At 42.7% G+C, this 21,387-nt stretch overlaps 1 protein-coding gene across 2 annotated transcripts; it reads left to right on the forward strand.

Moving 5' to 3' along the window:
* Window positions 1-1,367: 1,367 nt before the first annotated feature.
* Window positions 1,368-17,617, forward strand: pla2g6 (phospholipase A2, group VI (cytosolic, calcium-independent)). 2 transcript variants are annotated; one of them, XM_060912089.1, is made up of 17 exons: window positions 1,368-1,454; window positions 3,916-4,121; window positions 5,510-5,725; window positions 5,875-6,055; window positions 6,241-6,428; window positions 7,812-7,908; window positions 8,015-8,197; window positions 10,734-10,842; window positions 12,052-12,168; window positions 12,613-12,700; window positions 13,059-13,222; window positions 13,420-13,570; window positions 13,666-13,802; window positions 14,184-14,338; window positions 15,364-15,531; window positions 15,658-15,731; window positions 15,808-17,617. In XM_060912089.1, exons 2-17 carry the CDS (start codon window positions 3,922-3,924, stop codon window positions 15,950-15,952), a joined length of 2,373 nt encoding a protein of 790 aa, XP_060768072.1. In that variant the 5' UTR covers window positions 1,368-1,454; window positions 3,916-3,921; the 3' UTR covers window positions 15,953-17,617. The 2 variants fall into 2 exon arrangements, with proteins under 2 accessions (XP_060768072.1, XP_060768073.1); XM_060912090.1 differs by lacking the exon at window positions 1,368-1,454 and having other exon boundaries at window positions 4,042-4,121; window positions 5,520-5,725.
* The last annotated feature ends 3,770 nt before the right edge of the window (window positions 17,618-21,387 follow it).

Consider the following 21,387-nt stretch of genomic DNA (forward strand, 5'->3'; position numbering starts at 1 on the left):
TCCGCCAAAAGGCGCGCTGTTTGCATCCCTGCGATAGAACGCAATATTGTTATTATCTACAATGTATCTATTTGCTGGGGACGTTCGTGAACATCAAAGCTGCCACTTCGGGTCATTTTGAAAGTGAGTGCAATGTAGGCCATAGGAAACTGTGTCACAACATGCCTGTCATGTCAACTTTTTTTTTGGTTTGTTTGTTTTATTGACGGGGTTGTCCCCGAGGATTTTTTTTCAGCAGAGATAAAAACCGGGGGGGGGATCCCCTCCAGCAAATCGCACCCAGAATATAATATTTAAGTCCTCTCTGACCCACGGTGCAAACAGGCAATGCAATAAATAAAAATTGAATTTGAAAAAAAACCCCAATATAAACAGTATAAACACTCTAGACATGAACTAGACGTAGACTAAACACTCATATATATATATATATATATATATATATATATATATATATATATATATATATATACACACACACAAATTGGTTCAAATAACCAAACAGTCAAGGGCACTTGAGGTAAACATGAAATAAACAGTATAAACAAACTAGCAGCTGTTAAGGTGAGGTAGTCCGGAATAGTATAATATACTAATAGAATAATATAATATAATATAATATAATATAATATAATATAATATAATATAATATAATATACACTACCGTTCAAAAGTTTGGGGTCACTTTGAAATGTCCTTATTTTTGAAAGAAAAGCACTGTTCTTTTCAACTAATCAGAAATACACTCTATCCATTGCTAATGTGGTAAATGACTATTCTAGCTGCAAATGTCTGGTTTTTGGTGCAATATCTCCATAGGTGTATAGAGGCCCATTTCCAGCAACTCTCACTCCAGTGTTCTAATGGTACAATGTGTTTGCTCATTGCCTCAGAAGGCTAATGGATGATTAGAAAACCCTTGTACAATCATGTTAGCACAGCTGAAAACAGTTGAGCTCTTTAGAGAAGCTATAAAACTGACCTTCCTTTGAGCAGATTGAGTTTCTGGAGCATCACATTTGTGGGCTCGATTAAATGCTCAAAATGGCCAGAAAAATAAATGTCTTGACTATATTTTCTATTCATTTTACAACTTATGGTGGTGAATAAAAGTGTGACTTTTCATGGAAAACACAACATTGTCTGGGTGACCCCAAACTTTTGAACGGTAGTGTATAATATATAATATAATAGCCAGTTAGCTAGCATCACAAATAAAGCAAAAAAAATTTTTTTTGCGCCCCCGCGTGTTCCTCATGTTTAATTGGTTAACTCGTAAAGAGGCGGGACCTGTTTTCTCAATCTCATTTGTTCGTCCGGACGTCCCTCAAGCGTCTCTGTGCGTCAAGGCTGGTTGACGTGCAGCAGTCAAAAGTGAGCGAGCTCAGTCAGAGCGGAGAGGAGAGGAGCCGCGGTTAATCTTAAGCGGATGAGGCGGCCGGTTTAGTTTCGAGGTAAGAAGATTAACGAGATATAAATAAAGCTGCAGCACTGTGTTTGATAGTTCGTGAGTTATTCTGGAAGTGAAAGTATTTTTCTAAACGTTTGTTGGTTGTGTTTTGAAGTGAGAACCCAAGCAGCAGCAGCCTGGATGAGTGTGAAGCTAGCTGGCTAAATGTGTTTGTTTATTTCAGTGTGTTTTGTCTAAAACATGACAGGAAGTTGTTTGTTCTTTAGTGTCGCGCACTCATTAAACTCATTAGTTTACTGGCTTCTGGATAAGTTGGGACGTTTGGTTTCAGTTGTTTTTGGTTCCTTTTTTTTATTATTATTATAATAATAATATCAGCTCCTGATAAACTTGTTTGGGACACCTGGCCTGTAGCTGTAGTTCAGTCTCACTCACTTTACCTGGTTTAGAATTGATCAGTTGGTCATAATACTGCATTTTCTTTTATTTAGGAGGCTAAAAGACCTTTGACCCTTCATAACCTTTCCAATCTCCATTAATATTCGATCAGTATTTCAGGTGAATTCTTTGCTGTGTCTATAATATGCACAAACCTACTAGTGCAGCTCAAAAAAATTAGAACACCATGAAAAAGTTCCCTTTTTTCATAATTTAATTCAAAAAGGTAAACTTTCATATATTCTATATTCGTTACATGTAAAGTGAAATATTTAAAGCCTTTTTTGTTTTAATTTTGATGATTATGGCTTATAGCTCATGAAAATCAGAAATCCAGTATCTCAAATTATTAGAATATTCCCTAAGATCAATCAAAAAAAGGATTTACAATACAGAAATGTCCAGCTTCTGAAAAGTATATTCATTTATACACTCAATACTTGGTTGGGGCTCCTTTACCATGAATTACTGTATCAATGCGGTGTGGCATGGAGGTGATCAGTCTGTGGCACTGCTGAGGTGTTATTGAAGCCCAGGTTGCTTTGATAGTGGCCTTCAGCGTATCTGTATTTTTGGGTCGGGTGTTTCTCATCTTCCTCTTGACAATACCCCATAGATTCTCTCAGGTCAGGCAAGTTGGCTGGCCAATCAAACACAGTAATATCATGGTCAGCAAACCATTTGGTAGTAGTTTTGGCACTGTGGGTAGGTGCCAAGTCCTGCTGGAAAAGGAAATCAGCATCTCCAAAAAGCTCGTCAGCAGATGGAAGCATGAAGTGCTCTAAAATCTCCTGGTAGATGGTTGTGTTGACTTTGGACTTGATAAAATACAGTGGACCAACACCAGCAGATGACATGGCACCCCAAATCATCACAGACTGTGGAAACTTCACACTGGGCTTCAAACACCTTGGATTCTGTGCCTCTCCACTCTTCCTCCAGACTCTAGAACCGTGATTTCCAAATTAAATGCAAAATGTACTTTCATCTGAAAAGAGGACTTTGGACCACTGAGCAACAGTCCATTTCTTTCTCTCCTTAGCCCAGATAAGACACTTCTGACATTGTCTCTGGCTCAGGAGTAGCTTGATATTAGGAACGTGAAAGTTGTATCCCTTTTCTTGAAGATGTCTGTTCGTGATGGGTCTTGATACACTGACACAAGCCTCAGTCCACTCCTTGTGAAGCTCTCCCAAGTTCTTGAATCAACTTTTCTCGACAATCCTCTCAAGACCGCGGCCATCCCTGTTGCTTGTGCACCTTTTCCAGCCACCCTTTTCTGCAATGACCTTTTGTGGCTTACCCTCCTTGTGGAGGGCATCAGTGATCATCTTCTGGACAACAGTCAAGTCAGCAGTCTTCCCCATGATTGTGGTTGTGTGTACTGAACTAGACCGAGAGATACACTGTGTTCATACTGTTTTACTCAAACTCGAAATGAAATATTCTAATATTTTGAGATGGGTTTGTTTTTGTACTGTATGCCATACTGATTAAAATTAAAATAGAAAAATGCTTGAAACGTTTGTGTAATGAGTCTATAATATATAACATTTTCACTTTCTTAAATAACTGATGGAAAATATTGAACTTTTTCACAATATTCTAATTTTTTGAGATGTACTAGTATATCATATAACATGTTGTGTGGATTTATACTGCTGTCATTTACGACGCATCACTTTTTAAAACACCCAACCAAAGTGAAGGTGTGCCTTCACTTGTTAATGATGCAAATACAAAGCTATGGTGTCGAGATTAAAGCCAGAAAATATGCGTTAATTGATGTTGTAATAATAATGCACTAATGAGTAGTGCTTGGACCCCTATGATTGCTACTCACAGCTACATGTCATAATGGTGATGTGCTTGGACATGACCTCGGATTTCCATTCTCCTCTCCTGACTGGTCAGTTTTATTCCGTGACGCACATTTCTATCCTGATCAGATCGATCTCGTTCAGGATGACTCCACCCCCGACCCAGGGTTTGATGAGGATGTAATGATCAATACTAGATCACTATTTTAAACCGAAGTCACTCTGATGCTGACTTTTTTCTTCCAGGTGAGAATGCAGTTCCTGGGCCGCATCATTGGGTCGGTGAGCAATGTGTTCACCAACCCATACCGGGTTCGGGAGGTCCAGCTGTCGGAGTACAGGAGTAAGGTGAAGATGAAGCAGGATGGGAGGACGGTGCTGTACAGGGACGCTTCTTCCCAGGCTTGGGACTGCATCCTTATCATGCCAGACAGCCCAGTTATGGCACTGAGGTCTGTGTTGGACCATTTTTCCTTTAAGTACTTAACACTAGGTTTGACTTTTTGTATCTTCTGTCTTTTTTTTTTTTTTTTTTTTTTTAGCTGATGTGATAAAACCAGTCCCATCATCTCCATCAGCATTAAACTGACTAGAACTCTCAGGCCCTGTCCACACGGCAACGGATTCAGGTGAATCCGATAAAATTGTTTATCGTTTCGGCCTGGCGTCCACATGGCACCGGCATTTTGGGCGCCCCAAAACGAAATCTTTTGAGAACGGGTTCCAAAGTGGAAAGATCTGGCAACGGCGCCATTGCGAAGTCGTCTGGATGAGTAGAACGGATTTGTTTACGATGACGTCACAACCACATGTGCTTCACGCCGGGTAGAAGTGTAACGAACTCGATGTAAGTTGTCAACAAATCCTATAACTTGGTTCATGAAACGCGCTTACAAAATATTTTCACTGTGAATATTTATTGTGTAATGGTGCAAAGTGAGAGAGAGAGAGAGAGAATAGTCCTTAGGGCAGAGTCAATCCCGCCAGCAAAAATAGGGAAAAAAAGGAGCGATCTCACCTCTTCAGATGTTGGTTTAAGTCCTACAATACATTCCTCAAAAAGGGCGTAGAAGAACAAATTAATCCATCAATGTGTAGCATTCAATTTATTCCGGACCATTAAAGACGCCGCCTTCCGCGTAGAATTGTACGTCATCCTCGCCGCCATATTGGGTGGGTCAAAGCGGAGAATAAAGATGCCTCATTCATGTGCTGCGTTTAACTGTACCAACAGGTTTACCGTCCAAACGAGATCACATGGGATTACCTTTCACAGGTGAGACTGGAAAAATACTTTTCATTGTATTTGGTCATTATAACGTAATTTTACGAACAGATTTTCCTGACTTTGTGGCCAATATGAAGTCTCGCGCATAATAGTTTATGCGCATGCGTCCTTACTACTTCTATTGTTCTGGTGTCTCCGAAGGGACCGTCTTACAGCGCCCCTAGAGGTGTGGCATGTGTATTGCATCGTTTTCAGCAAGCGTTGCGTTGCCATATGGACCTGATATTTTACTGATCCGTTGCCCATGTGGACACGAGATATATATATATATATATATATATATATATATATATATATATATATATATATATATATATATAATTTTTAATAACATCTGTTGCCGTTGTCGTGTGGATGTAGCCTCAGTCTCTGGCTATACAGTCTATAGCGTGGACAAACCTGAATTTCAGGTTTCTTAATGCTGAGTGGAGTATGTTAAATGGCGTGCATTGTGTGTGTGTGTGGACCCATAAAACTATACAATGATGCAATAATTCCATTTAACCATCCTTTCAATTCATTACATGCCAACCCCCCCGGCACTCACTTCAGGTTGTTCCAGGTGACGTTGGAGGAGGACGCTGCGAACTGGTTCCCCCAGTATGCCCTCAAGCTCCGCCCCTTCTACGAAACTCTCCGTCCGCCGCTCAAACCAGAGACGCTTCAGCCAATAATCGATTGCCTGCGGAGCCACCCGGACTGGAGCTCTGCCCACATCGCTGTGGACACCGGCCAGCGTGACTGCCTGAAGCACAACTATGTTTTGAGGTGAGAGGTCAAAGGTTAGACAAAGAGGAAAAGGGTAACTGGGTTGAACATTTTAAATAAAAACCCATCATGTTTTGCAAGCGCTTTAAGTACCGCAGTGACTGGAATTTACATTGTAATGACGGTGAGGTGGAATGACATCTCTTTAGTCAGATGAACGTACGGGATGCTCTGGGCCAGACACCGCTACACCTGGCATGCGAGCGCGGCGAGGTGAGCTGCGTGCGAGAGCTGCTAGAGGAATGCCAGGCTCGCACCGATATCCGAGATAAGAACGGCGACACGCCCATGCACTGTGCTGCCAAGCAGGACTCGGCGGTCATCGTAGAGGTGAGTAAAACTGTGCGGGTTTGTAGGTCTGTGTGTGAAGGATGCACTGTGGATGCATGGACTCGGTGAGATCAGGGGCGTTCCTGAGACATCTCATTCGCTGAGTTTGTAGAACAATGTCATTTATGTTCCAATCTAGAATGCTGTGCATCCAGTGATAATGAAAGCTGCTGTCTGTCCCCCAGGTGCTGTGCTCTCAGCTGTGCGCCGGCGTAAACGAGCTGAACCAGGTCGGAGAGACGCCGCTACACGTCGCATGCCGTTTGGGAAAGACCGACACGGCCAAGGCGCTGATGGGAGGTGGGGCTCGTAGCGACATCACCGGGGGCATCGGTTACCCGATCCACACGGCCATGAAGTACAGCGCCAGAGGGTGAGTAAACGTTTGGATTGGTAGGACCCCACCCTCATCATAGGCCCTGCCCATTAATGTTCCCTGCAGAAAGCTGGATGTGACAGATGGAAAGTTGGAACTTGTTTGTTTTATTAAAACAAAAAATCACAGAACTTGTATAGAGCTGTATTTTTTGGGCTGTTAACAGATGGCTGCATTCGAAGTGAAAATGAAAGTAAACATTTGAGAAGGTTTAAAGCGCAAATGGGGCAACAATCAGCAAAGCGGCTCATGTTTCTCTTGATGGAGTTGAGATCACGGGTTAAATTGATGGTTCCCATGGCGATCTGCTCAGAAATGAGGCAGACTTTTGTATGATGGAGTGAATGGTGCAGCTAATTTTTCATTAAGATTGAGTGGGGTTTTATCACAGTGCGTATGTACTCTGTCATTGTGGGAAATAAGGCTGGACTGGCAGACATTTACCGATAACTAACTTACACATTTGTCCGTTTTGTATTTCAAAAGCATCGGCCCAGATGGCCCATGAAACATTGTGAAGATGTGGGTGTAATCTACTTCTAATTTTCTTCCAGACGTTACACTGGGTGAATACATTATCATAACACGGCCTGTGAAACGGGGGCGACTTTAAAAATTCATAACTCGGCCACCGAAGATCCCAGCCCCGCCAAAATGTACAGGCCCCGCCCTCTCCGAGTGGCACACTAAATAAGACTAGGTTCTAGTGCGGCAGATTTGAGTCTGAATGCCAAATATGACCATTTTGTGACAGTTTTGAGTTATTTTGTTCCAAAGTTACTTGGAATCTCGTCCTCAAAGTTTTAACTTTATTCTGTAAGAATAGTTGTGGTGTTTAATTACGAAATTTCTTATAGATTTTATTATAAGCATATGTCAACGATGACTATTTTATGCTAATGTTTCATGAGTGTTGTTATCGTACCTGCATATGAGGACCAGTAAGTTGTAACCAACTGGAACATCCTTGTCCCCCCTGTACTTTCTTCTAGACATGGAACTGACCTGTGTGTGCGACTGTTTTCTTAGAACTTTTAAATATTTTTTTTTTCTTGAACTTTATTATTTTCTTGTAAATTAGATTCAGTTTGTAGTGTGATTAGCAACTAATGTTGAGTGTAATTTGGCCTTTTGAAGATCATAAAAACGTGCCTGGAAATAACTGAGAAGCATCTGGAGCCCTAAGGTGGGCCCCAGACCCTCTGCTGCATTGTTCTGAGCTTTTGGCCCATTATTTGGACAGACTGAAATTTGGATGGACAGCCATTTCAGACTTCTGACAGTCTGCTTCAAATTCCTTATTTCCTGCACTGTTTTGTGCTCATTCTCTCTCTCTCTCTCTCTCTCTCTCTCTCTCTCTCTCTCTCTCTCTCTCTCCAGCTGTGCGGAGGCCATTCTGACTGTCAATTTGAACCAGCTGCAGGCTGAGGACCCCATATATGGCGGAACCCCTCTCCACTGGGCCAAGACTGCCGAAGTCAGCAGCACTTCCACAGATTAACACACACTTTCCAACCCGCCATGCGTCCATCAGTTCAACCTGACACTTGTGGGGTTTTTTTTTATTCCCACGTCATGTGCAGATGTGTCGTCTGTTGCTGGACTACGGCTGCAGCGTGAATTACCTCAGCAAAACCGGTGACAGTCCGTTACACATAATGACCAAGAGGGGGCGCTATGAGGCCGCCATGACACTACTCGTCCATGGAGCCCATCCCAACATCAAAGACATGAACGGGAACACGGCTCTGCACCTGGCCATGAAGGTACATCTGACTGTTACGTGTGTGTGTGTGTGTGTTAGTAAGACATTCAAAATCTCTTTGTTCCTCATCTGCAGGGAAAATGCAGTATCAGTATTATTAAGGACAGTTGCTAGGCAACAAGCAAAGCAAACACATTATGAAACCTAACTTTAATAGCGTTTCTGGTTGGTCCAGTTTTCAAACATGAGTCAGTTTCTGGCTTTAAGGCCCGGTCCCACAATACCTCCAACTATAACGATGACTATAAATAAATCGGCCCCCTGCAGTTTGTGGTCGGTGCTCACACCAGACCGAGACCGATAACGATCCCTATAGCCCAGGCCTGGGTTTATCCGTATCAGTGAGATTGCTTCTGGAGCGATTTTTTTTTTTTTTTTTTCCCCCAGGCCTGGACCTGATCTGATTAAAACATCTAACCCATCAGGTAATCGGTTACACGTGATGTTATCTGAGCACGTGCTATTTTTTTCCGGGCATCTTTGTACGTCCTTGTTGCATCAACGGAGGAGAACCTGATTATAGAAGTGTCGAAGAATCCCGTGCTTTATGACAAAAAGCACAAGTTGTACTAAGATACAGCCAAAAAGGAAGATGTATGGAAGATCATCAGCAGTAGAGTGGGTACGACTGGTATGGGATGTTTTAGATTACTAAAATCACCCCACTGTGGATAGGCCAGTGGGGGGTGAGGTATAGGACACGGGTGGGGGAGACGGGCAGATCAGGATTGCGGCTAAACATGATAAGCAGCTGGGCTGTGTTGATGTCAAAAAGCATCAAAACCAGCTCTTCCTTGCTGCTATTGTGTGCTACTGGGTGCGCACGCACACAAAAACAGCAGGCAACCGCTATGTTTTCCTGTGAAAACCAGCAACCACGTATATTTATTTACCTGAGTGGCAGGACCAACCGATTATTATAGTTGTGGTGTGCCTGCTCCAGACTGGAACTAAATTCAGGTATTGAGGTTTTTCACCCACGTGACCAAGTCATGTGATGCTGCCATTTTGGACGTCACGGCTCGAATCAGTTTGAATGCGAGGAAGGCGACAAATGAAAAACATAAAAGAAAAAGGAGCGAGATGCAGAAAACACCTTCACTATCCAGCGACGTAGGGCATTTACAGGGCGAGCAGAGGGAGAGGTATTTGCAAAAATTGAGGTTAGCAGGCTTAGAGAACGACGTTTACCTGCTTCCACCAGGATTATTCACTGGCGTACGGAAGTACACGAAGCCCTCGTCTTTACCTGACTTCGGCCCACATGATCTGTATACCTATGTCGTTAAAAACCCATCGCCATACACAGGTATTGATCTGAAAGCGTATAAGAGTTTGGATGCCTACAAATATTTTGTGTCAGGCTGGGTAACATGCCTACATCAGCGGGTCGTCCCTGGAGCCGGTGGTCGCCATCTTATTACAGCTAAGGTTTGTTCACATTTTCATTTACTTTCGGTCCTCAGGATAAACAAAATGTTATTAAATGTCATTGAAATAACTTCGTAGTCTGTTGAGACATGGCCTGCTATAAATTTGCTGTTACCAGGCAATGACCAAGAACTGTATTATTAGGGTCGGTGTCTGTGTTGTAGCAGTGTACTAGCAGCTAGCTGTTAGCACTAGCTAATGTCAACAACATAGTAGCTGGTATGTTACTGTAGCAATGTTTACGTTCAGTCATTTGGATGACTGTTAAAACCTTTCAGTCTCAAGTTTTTCCTTTACTGGATTTACTAGTTTACTGTAATTATGATCCGGCAGCTATTTACACCGGATCCAGTGTAAATAGCTGCCGGAGCGCGCTCCAGAACCTCGGCCGGAGCACTCCAGGAGCAGGCCGGAGCGCACTGCTTAATTTGAGGGGGAGCAAGCTGCCGGAGCGCGCTCCGGCAGCTATTTACACTGGATCCGGTGTAAATAGCTGCCGGATCATAATTACAGTAAACTAGTAAATACAGTAAAGGAAAAACTTGAGACTGAAAGGTTTTAACAGTCATCCAAATGACTGAACGTAAACATTGCTACAGTAACATACTAGCTACTATGTTGTTGACATTAGCTAGCTTGACCTTCAAAATGGCGGACACCGGGGCGTCACGTGACCCTGTGACGTCAGGTGAAATACCTCAATAGTTATTAGTGTTGTGGGGTCGGGCCCTTACATTTGTAAAATCTCACATCTGCCTTTTAAAAAAAATTTTTTTTTTTTTTTTAAACAGAAACGTTTGAACAAACCATATCATATGTACATTGAGTTTTCCATGACCCCAAGCATTATGGCTTTTCTTTGTTATTTATCATCATGCTTGTAAATTTATATTAAATGAATGTGTATTTTCCTGTTAATTTTCTTGACCTGTGATGTTCCTGAGGCAGAGTCGCTCAGTGGTGGTGTTGGAGATGGACGGAGAAATCTGGCCCTTTTTTTTTTTATTTTTTAAATCGTAATATAAATCCTATAACCCCACAATGAACTTTTTTTTTTTTTGTGTGTGTGTTTTTTTTTTTTTTTTTTTTTTTCCCCTCCTCTGCAGCTGGACCACATGGATCTGATAAAAGCGCTCCTTGTGTTCGGGGCTGACGTGGAGATCCACAACAACCTGGGAGAGACGCCAGGCCTGATCGCGGCCCGCACCAGCAAAGGTCAGGGAGCAGCAGGGGTGTGTGTGTATATGGAGGGATGTGCAGTAGGGTCCAAAAGCTTTGGCTGAGTCTGAAATCATGGGCTGCTTTTTCTTTATCAAATACTAATTCAAAAGTGCATCATTGACTAAGGGCGCCATCTGAATTTTTCACGTAATCCTAGTGGCGCCATGGTAGCACTCGCGCTCTGAGACCTTAGTTAAACGTTTCTCACACTGCCAGCACTTAACAAAATGGCCACCGATATCTTTAAGTTTGCCGATCTCCACTCACAACCAAAGAGTACTTTGGATTTTGTTAAAATAATTTCACCAATAAATTAGGCCAAAGTGTGCCGTGCAGTAGAGCCGGCTTTATTCAGCCTGTTCTCGCAACACACCGAATTTCAGAATTCGAATAGTTTTATATCTTGTTTGATCATGAAATTAAAAGCTTGGTAGAATCCTAACCTCAGTTTGCACACTGACAGTGCTGGTTAGCAGTTTTTGAACTGGTTTGGTTCAGAAAATGGGTTCGAGTTAAATCCTCCAGATTTATTAAGATTGAAACCGTGAACAAATCCTTTTACTGGATGAATGAGTCTTTAAATGCAACAGTTTAGTGATGTGATGGAACGCTTGTTTAAACTTCTCCTTCTTTATTACCAATAGTAATTAAACTGTCATAAAAGCTCCATGTGTTCAGAAACTTTCACCTGGCAGTGTATTTATACAGTATTTTATATGTGATGATATAAATATTGTAACTCCTCTCACTGCCTGATATTTGTAAAAGTTTGGATTTCTTGGAAATCCTGTGTTAATCCCGTTAAACCCATAATGTTTGCATGAATACATTTAAAATTGTAATTATTAACCCATTTTTGCTTAAAAATGGATAGTGAGGATTTTTTTTTTTTTAAACATCCAAGCTATTTTGATTTGGATTTCAGTTTTCAGGTTTGTGTCAGTGACGCTCAGATCTTGAAAAGAATATTTAAAAAAAAAAAATTCAGCTTGAGCATAAATGGGTTAAATTCATTTAACACGTACTCACTCACACTCTCCTCTCTTTCTCCCCCCCCCCCCCCCATATCATCCTCCATTTCGTCTCCTACTGTCTGTGTGTGTGTGTGTGTGTGTGTGTGTGTGTGTGTGTGTGTGTGTGTGTATGCATGTGCCTGTGTTTTTGTATCTGCATGTTTCGGACCCTTGACCTTTTTGCTTTAAGGCCCCAACCGTAAGGTGTTGCTGAAGATGCTGCAGTGTGTCGGGGTGGAGCGATGTGGCCCACCCTGCCCTGACTTCCCAACCCCTGTCACAAACAGAGCTCCGCCCCTGTCTATAGGTAAAACCCCGCCTCCCCTAAGCTCCTCCCTTTCCCTGGAGTCTGGACCCTTTCCATCCTCCTGCATTGTCTCTCTTGCAAGCTTTGTTTCTGTAAATATTGCTTATCTTGCTAATGTTTATAAAACTATCATGAGACGCGTCAAATCTGAAGAAATGGACTGCGTCAGTGGGACAGAACATCACGAAGGAAAGGTCCAATCAGTCTGAACAAAACAAAAGCTTTCGATCCAACACTGTTTGATGTTTCACTTTCTCTTTTTTTGACTGAATGGAGAATTTTGTCTGTCAAGGCTTTATTTTAGCAGTTTTTTTTTTTTAACAGCTTGTGATGTTTGCTTTGCTTTAATGTATATTTCATACCGCTCATGAAACTACCAGAGTGACACGAGGATTAATCTGATTGGTCACATGATCTTGGCTGTGATATTTTTTTTACCTTCAGGGTTTAATGATCTCGTTCATGTGGCAGCGGCCATCTCTGCCATGAGCCAAGGCTACACCGAAGTGGACGGACTCAAGACAAGCAAAAAGTACGTAGCAGAAGGATATAAAATCAGGATAATGCGGTGGGGTCTTTTTTTTTTTTTTTTTTTCTCCCGCCCTCTCTCTCCTCTTCCATCCAGTATTTGTTACGTTATGTCTATTAATGTTGACGTTAAGGGGCGGGATAGTATATTGGTGTGATGGTTTACTTAAACTTGTTTCTGATTGGCTGATAGGTGATATGGATTAAAAAAAAAAAATGCACATCACATTTCACACTGGGTTCTTTTGGGTCCGTAAACAGCAATAATGACCAATATCACTGTAAACCAAATAACTGATTATAAACACTTTACACGCCTTTGCATCTACAGCCGTTGTGGGTTTTCTGCCGGTGTTGTATAGGATGGACAGATTGCTGTGTCTGGATGGAGGAGGTATCAAAGGCCTGGTGTTGATCCAGATGCTGATTGCGTTGGAGAAGGAAGCGGGTCGGCCCATTCGAGAGCTCTTTGACTGGGTGGCTGGAACCAGCACCGGTGGCATCCTGGCTCTGGCGGTCATCCACGGTGGGTAACCACAAGAGCTTAAACCTGGCTTTGATGACACACATTCTAATGTTTAGCTTTTTAATCTTTACATTTGGATTTCAGTGTTGTGCTAATAAATAAATATGAATATTTAATGATGTCACCATGTCTGAAGCAGAGACCTGGAGTAGAAACGCGTCTGTCTTGTATTAATTCTTAGCCGTGCGTGTGTGTAGGTAAATCGATGGAGTACCTGCGCTGTCTGTATTTCCGGATGAAAGATCAGGTGTTTAAAGGTTCGCGTCCATACGAGTCAGCGCCGCTGGAGGATTTCCTCAAGCAGGAGTTTGGAGAGAACACCAAGATGACTGACGTCAAACACCCCAAGTGTGTGTGTGTGTGTGTGTGTTTTGGGATGAACTATGACAATATAGTTATCATAATGCGCAATATAGAGTAAAAAAAGTCTCTCTCTTTCCCAGAGTGTTGGTCACTAGTGTTCTAGCAGACAGACACCCCGGGGAGTTGCACATCTTCAGAAATTATGACCCCCCTACTATACCCCGAAACCCTCCATACGCCTCCACTGCCACTTTCAGACCCCTCACAACCCCACAAGGTAAAACACGCACACACGCAGCCTAGTAGCCAACCAAATGTACAACGTACAAGATTTTATATTCGTTTCTCCACAGTAGTTTTCCCGCCTCCTTCAGTTGGACTCCGCCCCTCAGTGTGAGTGTTGTTGTTGCAGGCTGGGAGGATGAGGATGTGTTGATAGTGGGATACACTCAGGAACCTGTCAGAAAGCGTAGGAAGGTGACTGATGAAGGTGTGTGTGTGAGACAGACAGACAGACAGACAGACCCAGACAGTGGGGTCACTGTGAGCGAGACACCATGAACGTGATCTACAGTTCACGGGACTTTTTTGTCTTTAGGTATGTCTGTATTTAATTTTCCTTTTCATGCGTTTATCTATGTCTCTTTTCGTCTTTCAGAGCAGGTTGTGTGGCGTGCGGCGCGGTCCAGCGGGGCCGCCCCCACGTACTTCCGACCAATGGGGCGCTTCCTGGATGGTGGGCTGCTGGCCAATAACCCGACGTTAGACGCCATGACTGAGATCCATCAGTACAACAAATCGCTGAAGGCTCAGGTCTCTCTCTCTCTCTCTCTCTCTCTCTCTCTTTCTCACACACACACTCTCTCTCACACACACACACACACACACACACACACACACACACACACACACACACACACACACACACACACCTGGGCTATGGAGAAGCCCTGATTCCTGCTATAGCTCTTGAAACATATCTGTGAAGATACTCCGTCATCCAGGTACATAGTAATCTGTGGTTGGTTGACGAGAGCAACTGGACTTGCTTGAAAAGTCTTGAAGACGTTTCGCCTCTCGTCCGAAAGGCATCCTCAGTTCTGTCTGTCTAATAGGGAGTATCCAGTATTTATCCTCTCATGGATCATCATAGAATCCGAATCCGAATGCTGATGGCTGCATTGTAGGTGGCTGATAAAAGATGTCATAGACACCCACCTCTGTTCAGTGATGGTCGTTCCAGGTTGACAAAAATGAACGATCCTCTCTGGCTAAGATGTCTGCCAGTTTTCTGGAAGTCCTCTCATACTCCCGCACCAGTCGAAGGGAACTCATCCCAAACTGCGTAGAAACATATCTGTGAAGAAGATACTCAGTCATCCAGGTACATAGTAATCTGTGGTTGGTAGAAGAGAGCAACTGGACTACTACAACCACGGATTACTATGTACCTGGATGACTGAGTATCTTCACAGATGTTTCTACGCAGTTTGGGATGAGTTCCCTTCGACTGGTGCGGGAGTATGAGAGGACTTCCAGAAAACTGGCAGACATCTTAGCCAGAGAGGATCGTTCATTTTTGTCAACCTGGAACGACCATCACTGAACAGAGGTGGGTGTCTATGACATCTTTTATCAGCCACCTACAATGCAGCCATCAGCATTCTGATTCTATGATGATCCATGAGAGGATAAATACTGTATACTCCCTATTAGACAGACAGAACTGAGGATGCCTTTCGGACGAGAGGCGAAACATCTTCAAGACTTTTCAAGCAAGTCCAGTTGCTCTCTTCTACCAACCACAGATTATAGCTCTTGAAGTCTGATTGTTTCAGGGTCGGAGAGATGAGGTGTGTCGTCTGGGCGTGGTGGTATCTCTGGGTACGGGGAAACCTCCACAGGTGCAGGTCAACTCTGTGGATGTGTTTCGACCCTCAAACCCACTGGAGTTTGCCAAGAGCTTTGTAGGAGTCAAAGAGCTGGGCAAGATGCTGGTGGACTGTGTAAGCGCACACACACACACACACACACACACACTAAAGAACGACATCGTGTTCTATACATGGTTTATTGGTGGTGAGCATTTTGTGTTTCCCAGTCCATTTAATGTGTGTGTGTGTGTGTTGTAGTGCACGGACTCAGATGGGTGTGCAGTAGACCGAGCCAGAGCCTGGTGTGAGATGACCGATATAAATTATCACAGGTAAGAATGTGTGTGCGTGTGTGTGTGCCATATTTTCCACACAGTAAGCTGAGATGAATTGTATTTTCTCTCTCAGACTGAGTCCTCAGCTCTCGTGTGAGGTGCTTCTGGATGAAGTGAGTGACGCCGTTCTGGTGAACATGCTGTGGGAGACACAGATGTATCTCTATGAGAACCGGGAGCTCATACACACCCTTGCACAACAGCTCCTGCAGCCCTGACACACACACACACACACACACACACACACACACACACACACACACACACACACACACACTGAGCTCGAGAGAGTAGAGGCAGTAAGAGATAAAACCAAGAGAGAAGGTAAGAATAGTGAAGGACAAAAGATGTGCAAAGGTGTAAAAAAGAAGTCACATGATCACCTGTAATCAACCAGGGACTGTGATTGGTTCAGTGCGTGTACAACAGAAATACTGTCTTTACAGTTCACTCTCCGAGCCCGACCACCATTATTAATGATACTGAGTTCTTGGACTGACCAAAGTACAGTAAACGTGTAATAAATACAATTTTTTTTTTTTTTTTTTTTGTGGAAATTATGAAATTTTTCATTTTGAAGTTTATTTATTCTGGTTCATTTGAATTTGCACTATCAACTGATTTTGATTATTTGATTTGGTTGTTTGAGTCCTCATTCAGGACATGCTGACTGTACAGACCAGTTTGCTCGAAACGTTGTAAAAAGTGTTTGAAGGAACAGTTTTAAGAAGAATCCGCTTCACACAATGTTTCCCATCACCTCAAATGTAGCCAGTCAGCCAGGACATGGTTTTCCCAAACATTTTCAGTTCTTTAGTTTTGTTCTCAAGGGGTGGAGTTAATAAGAATTATTTTTTCGGGGGGGGGGGGAGATCCCACCATGTTGAGTTCTTTAGTGATGTGGTTTAGGATCCAGCACTGTTGAATTCCCAGATGTGCTTAACCAGAAGGTATGATGCAGCTCACTCACAGTGACTTGTACAGCACAGAGTCCACATCTAAAATCTTAACGTCTAAGCGTGTAATTGTCTATAAGGAGGCTGTTTAATACGAGCTTCCGACTTTGCAGTTATTCAGTAACGTGACCGTCTGCATATTTGTCTTATTAGTGTCAAGAAAAAGTGAAGGACCGACTGTTTAAAGCTGCTATAACAGGAACCAATTTGTTTTCAGAACTTTTGCTTGAACTATTGTAGATTTCTATTATATTGGAGCGAACACAAGCACGTCTTGGCTTTTTTTTTTTTAATTAACTACAGTTGCGGCAATGGGAAATGTTCCTTTAAGTCAGTAGATATCCAGCGATTTTGTTCTCCAGTTACGACATTCACTCAACTGTCGCGTTTTCAAACCCGATTCATTTACATAACTCCATTTAATTTGGTTCACTAAAGAAAGGAAAATTGCATCCAATATGTGAGCTTTTTGATATTTTACGCCGGTTTCTGCCTTCCAAATGTAAGCCTTGTTTGACATGTATTTTTATCCAATGGTGCAAAGTTAAACCTTTAAACTTGAACATTCGGTTTACGTTGAGTTACTTACCTGGCTAGGTGGGTCCTTTTAATCGTATCCATATTTCTTTGTTTGTTTGGGTTTTATTATTCTAAAACCTACTTTGTGTTTTTCCAGTATTTTAAGTGTGGGTATGTTGTGGTAATTTGGGCATAATTCCCTACACTATTTTTGGAATTGATACTGTCAAGCAAAGAAACTTCGTGGTTATTTACTGGACAACTTTGGTTACTGACATCAGTATTTCCCTCTTTAATTTATTTTTTTTTTAAGACTTGATCACTGACCTTGTGTATGATAACTGGTTTTTATATTCTATCAATTCTGATTTAATTTATGACTAATTAATTAAAGGAGTAATAACTAAAGCTGTGTCACATGCCATCCGGTTCCCTCTGTTCAACATGAGCACTACTCTGAGGCTGTTTCTCAGGATGCACATGACCTGCTCTTACGTTCTTCTGCTATTATACAGTATTTTCTACTTTTTGTTCAGCCTCTGCTGCTTAAGTTTAGTTTACGTGTGTAGATCACAAGCAAAAGCACCTTCAAGGTGCAAAAGTTACCGATCTCATTTTTGCTTCTTTCTCAAAATAACTTCTGGAGATATTTCAGTTGTCTGGTAATAGACCGAGCTCAGAAGGAGTAAAGAAGAAAGCTGTGGAGCTAGACACGTGTACATGCATCTTTTTGATATTTTCACATGATTTCACAAGAACCACACTGCTGCATTCAACAACTCATATTTTTTTTTTTTTAACAGTTACATTATCCACAGATGCTCCATCTTTCTTATCTCCTTTTAAGATTGGTCCTAAAAAAATTTAAATATTTGGGGTCTGGATAACATAACATAAATATAATGATCTATATAAAGCCAACTACCTACCTCTTTTATCGCGTGTGAAACAAGACTTTAAGAAAGAAAGAAAGCACAACTTTATTCATCACATACAGTTGGGTCCATATATATATTTGGACACTGACATAAATTTTTTTTTTTTTACCTGTTTACTGAAACATATTCAAGTTATAGTTATATAATGGACATGGACATAAAGTCCAGACTTTCAGCTTTCATTTGAGGGTATCCACATTAAAATTAGATGAAGGGTTTAGGAGTTTCAGCTCCTTAACATGTGCCACCCTGTTTTTAAAGGGACCAAAAGTAATTGGACAATTGACTCAAAGGCTATTTCATGGGCAGGTGTGGATGGGAAGGAAATCTACTTTGTATTCTCGGTCACTGTTGTGTGCTAAACTGCCGTTGATGCAACCTATACCTGGTCTCGTGACCAACCCAATTGTGAAATACACCATTAAGATTTGGTATCAATTTAGACGCCATTTCAAACTTATTGGCCCTCGACTCATTACACCAATTGCTAAAAACCATACGTTTATCCCCACTACAATAGATACAGCATTTGAGATGGTCAAAAATGGGCCTCATATCACTGCATGACCTCTATATTAATGGAACCGTTGCCTCTTTTGAACAGCCAATGGGGAAATTTGGTATCCCCAGAGCACATTTCTATAGGTGTTTACAGCTCAGGAGCTTTATGGCCTCTCAGTCCAGCTGATTCTGTCGTAACCGGTTTTAAGGCCGAGGCCTTTTACAGCTATAGACCAAAGTCATCTCTCATCCCATTCTCATTATCTGTAGCCGCTTTATCCTTCTACAGGGTCGCAGGCAAGCTGGAGCCTATCCCAGCTGACTACAGGCGAAAGGCGGGGTACACCCTGGACAAGTCGCCAGGTCATCACAGGGCTAGACCAAAGTCATATAAATAAAAATTTATGTTGAAAGTAAGAAATAGCGTTACCGACTTGCTCAACTAAGACTGATTTGACTTCATTGACTTCATTGTGGGTTGACTCATTAAAACAGGATGGGTGCTATAACTTATGCAACATACATGTACATGCATGCATTTTCACTGATAAAACGTAAAAGGCTAATTAAATAATCAGATGAACTGAGACAATCACATTCTGAAGCAAACTAAATAATCTCATACCGCTAACTTAAACACAATGCAAGTTACATGTCTCATCTCATTATCTGTAGCCGCTTTATCCTGTTCTACAGGGTCGCAGGCAAGCTGGAGCCTATCCCAGCTGACTACGGGCGAAAGGCGGGGTACACCCTGGACAAGTCGCCAGGTCATCACAGGGCTGACACATAGACACAGACAACCACTCACATTCACACCTACGGTCAATTTAGAGTCACCAGTTAACCTAACCTGCATGTCTTTGGACTGTGGGGGAAACCAGAGCACCTGGAGGAAACCCACACGGACACGGGGAGAACATGCAAACTCCACACAGAAAGGCCCTCGCTGGCCACAGGACTCGGACCCAGACCTTCTTGCTGTGAGGCGACAGCGCTAACCACTACACCACCGTGCCGCCCGAGTTACATGTATTAATCAAAATGCAGGTAAACAACGAGTGTTGTTGTTTTGTATCCAAATGAGAGTCGCATCTTACCCGTCTGTGTTCTCGCTTCTTGAAGGCCGATCTTGTGGCTGATTGTTTTGAAACAATCTGACTTTCAGTTCTCTGTTCATTCGCTTCTTCCACGTAAGGGCGAGATATTGCTGCTGAGGTGAGCATATCCAGCGGAGAAATCAGACGGCTGGTCCACTCATTCTCCATTTTCTCCATACTGAGTACTCCGCCATTATTGCTCAGCTCAGGCAATTACTAAAACCCGGGATGGGATGGGACGGGACGTCACCAGTTTTAGGAACAACCGTAGGGAGGTCACTGCCCGAGCGATAATATATGTCCCGTCCCATTCCGTCCCGGGTTTTAGCAACAACCCTTTTCTTGCAGTTTTCTTTTCCTTTAATTGTTGTTACTGCACCCTCTTTCAATACGGGCTTATAGCTAACGCTCCTCAACAGATCAGGGCTTTCGTACTTGTCTTCAGTAAAATGTGCAGAGCAGAGGAGAGACCACTTCGTAGCCGCCCAACGTGCCCGTGAACTTTTTGCAAAACGCGTCCAAATCTTTGCAGTTTGCACATTCTTGGGCCATGAATGCAACGTAAGTCCACCTTCTGTCGTGTTGCTGGCACGGTGATAAATTAGCTCAAAATGGAAGCTCGAAGTTGCAGTCAGCTCTGTGTTTTAGTATAGCGGAAATGGCGATGAGACCGATAGAATTCCTGCTGTGATGTCACAGATGTCAAGGTCATTCACTCAGACCGCTACCTATATGAATCACTTTAATCGTAAAAATTACTGTATTAGATTTATTGTTAACACTTAAAACTATTCCTGTGCCATTCTTGAGGTCTCAAGGCATTTATAAACAAAAAGTGAGGCCATGGATCTGCATATCTCCTTTAAGCAGGGACCAAACTGATACTGTTGCTTTCTGCTCCCTCCTGGCCAGGAGGCTCATCTTGTGTAAATGGAAGGACTCTTCACCTCCAACTTATGGACACTGGATTAAGAACGTTATGTACAGTATTACTTGCAACTGGAGAAGATCTGCTGCTTTATTAAAGGTTCAACTGCACGCTTCTTTTCTACATGGCAACCATTCCTGACTTTCGTGGCAAATATGGAAGCTGAAAAACTCTCATGAGGCGCACAGTGCTCCCCTACATATGCATCTACTTATGCAATTACACTGCAAAAAATGGCCTTTCAAAAATAAGAAATAAAAGATTAAAACAAAGCATATTTGCTTGAATCAGGTGAAAAAAATCTGCCAATGGAACTAGTCAAATTTGACTTGGTAAGATTTCTTAAAGTGGGCGGCACGGTGGTGTAGCGGTTAGCGCTGTCACCTCACAGCAAGAAGGTCCTGGGTTCGAGCCCCGTGGCCGGCGAGGGCCTTTCTGTGTGGAGTTTGCATGTTCTCCCCGTGTCCGCGTGGGTTTCCTCCGGGTGCTCCGGTTTCCCCCACAGTCCAAAGACATGCAGGTTAGGTTAACTGGTGACTCTAAATTGAGCGTAGGTGTGAATGTGAGTGTGAATGGTTGTCTGTGTCTATGTGTCAGCCCTGTGATGACCTGGCGACTTGTCCAGGGTGTACCCCGCCTTTCGCCCATAGTCAGCTGGGATAGGCTCCAGCTTGCCTGCGACCCTTTAGAACAGGATAAAGTGGCTAGAGA

This window comes from Neoarius graeffei, chromosome 27 (genome assembly GCF_027579695.1).
Source record: "Neoarius graeffei isolate fNeoGra1 chromosome 27, fNeoGra1.pri, whole genome shotgun sequence".
Lineage (NCBI taxonomy): Eukaryota > Metazoa > Chordata > Actinopteri > Siluriformes > Ariidae > Neoarius > Neoarius graeffei.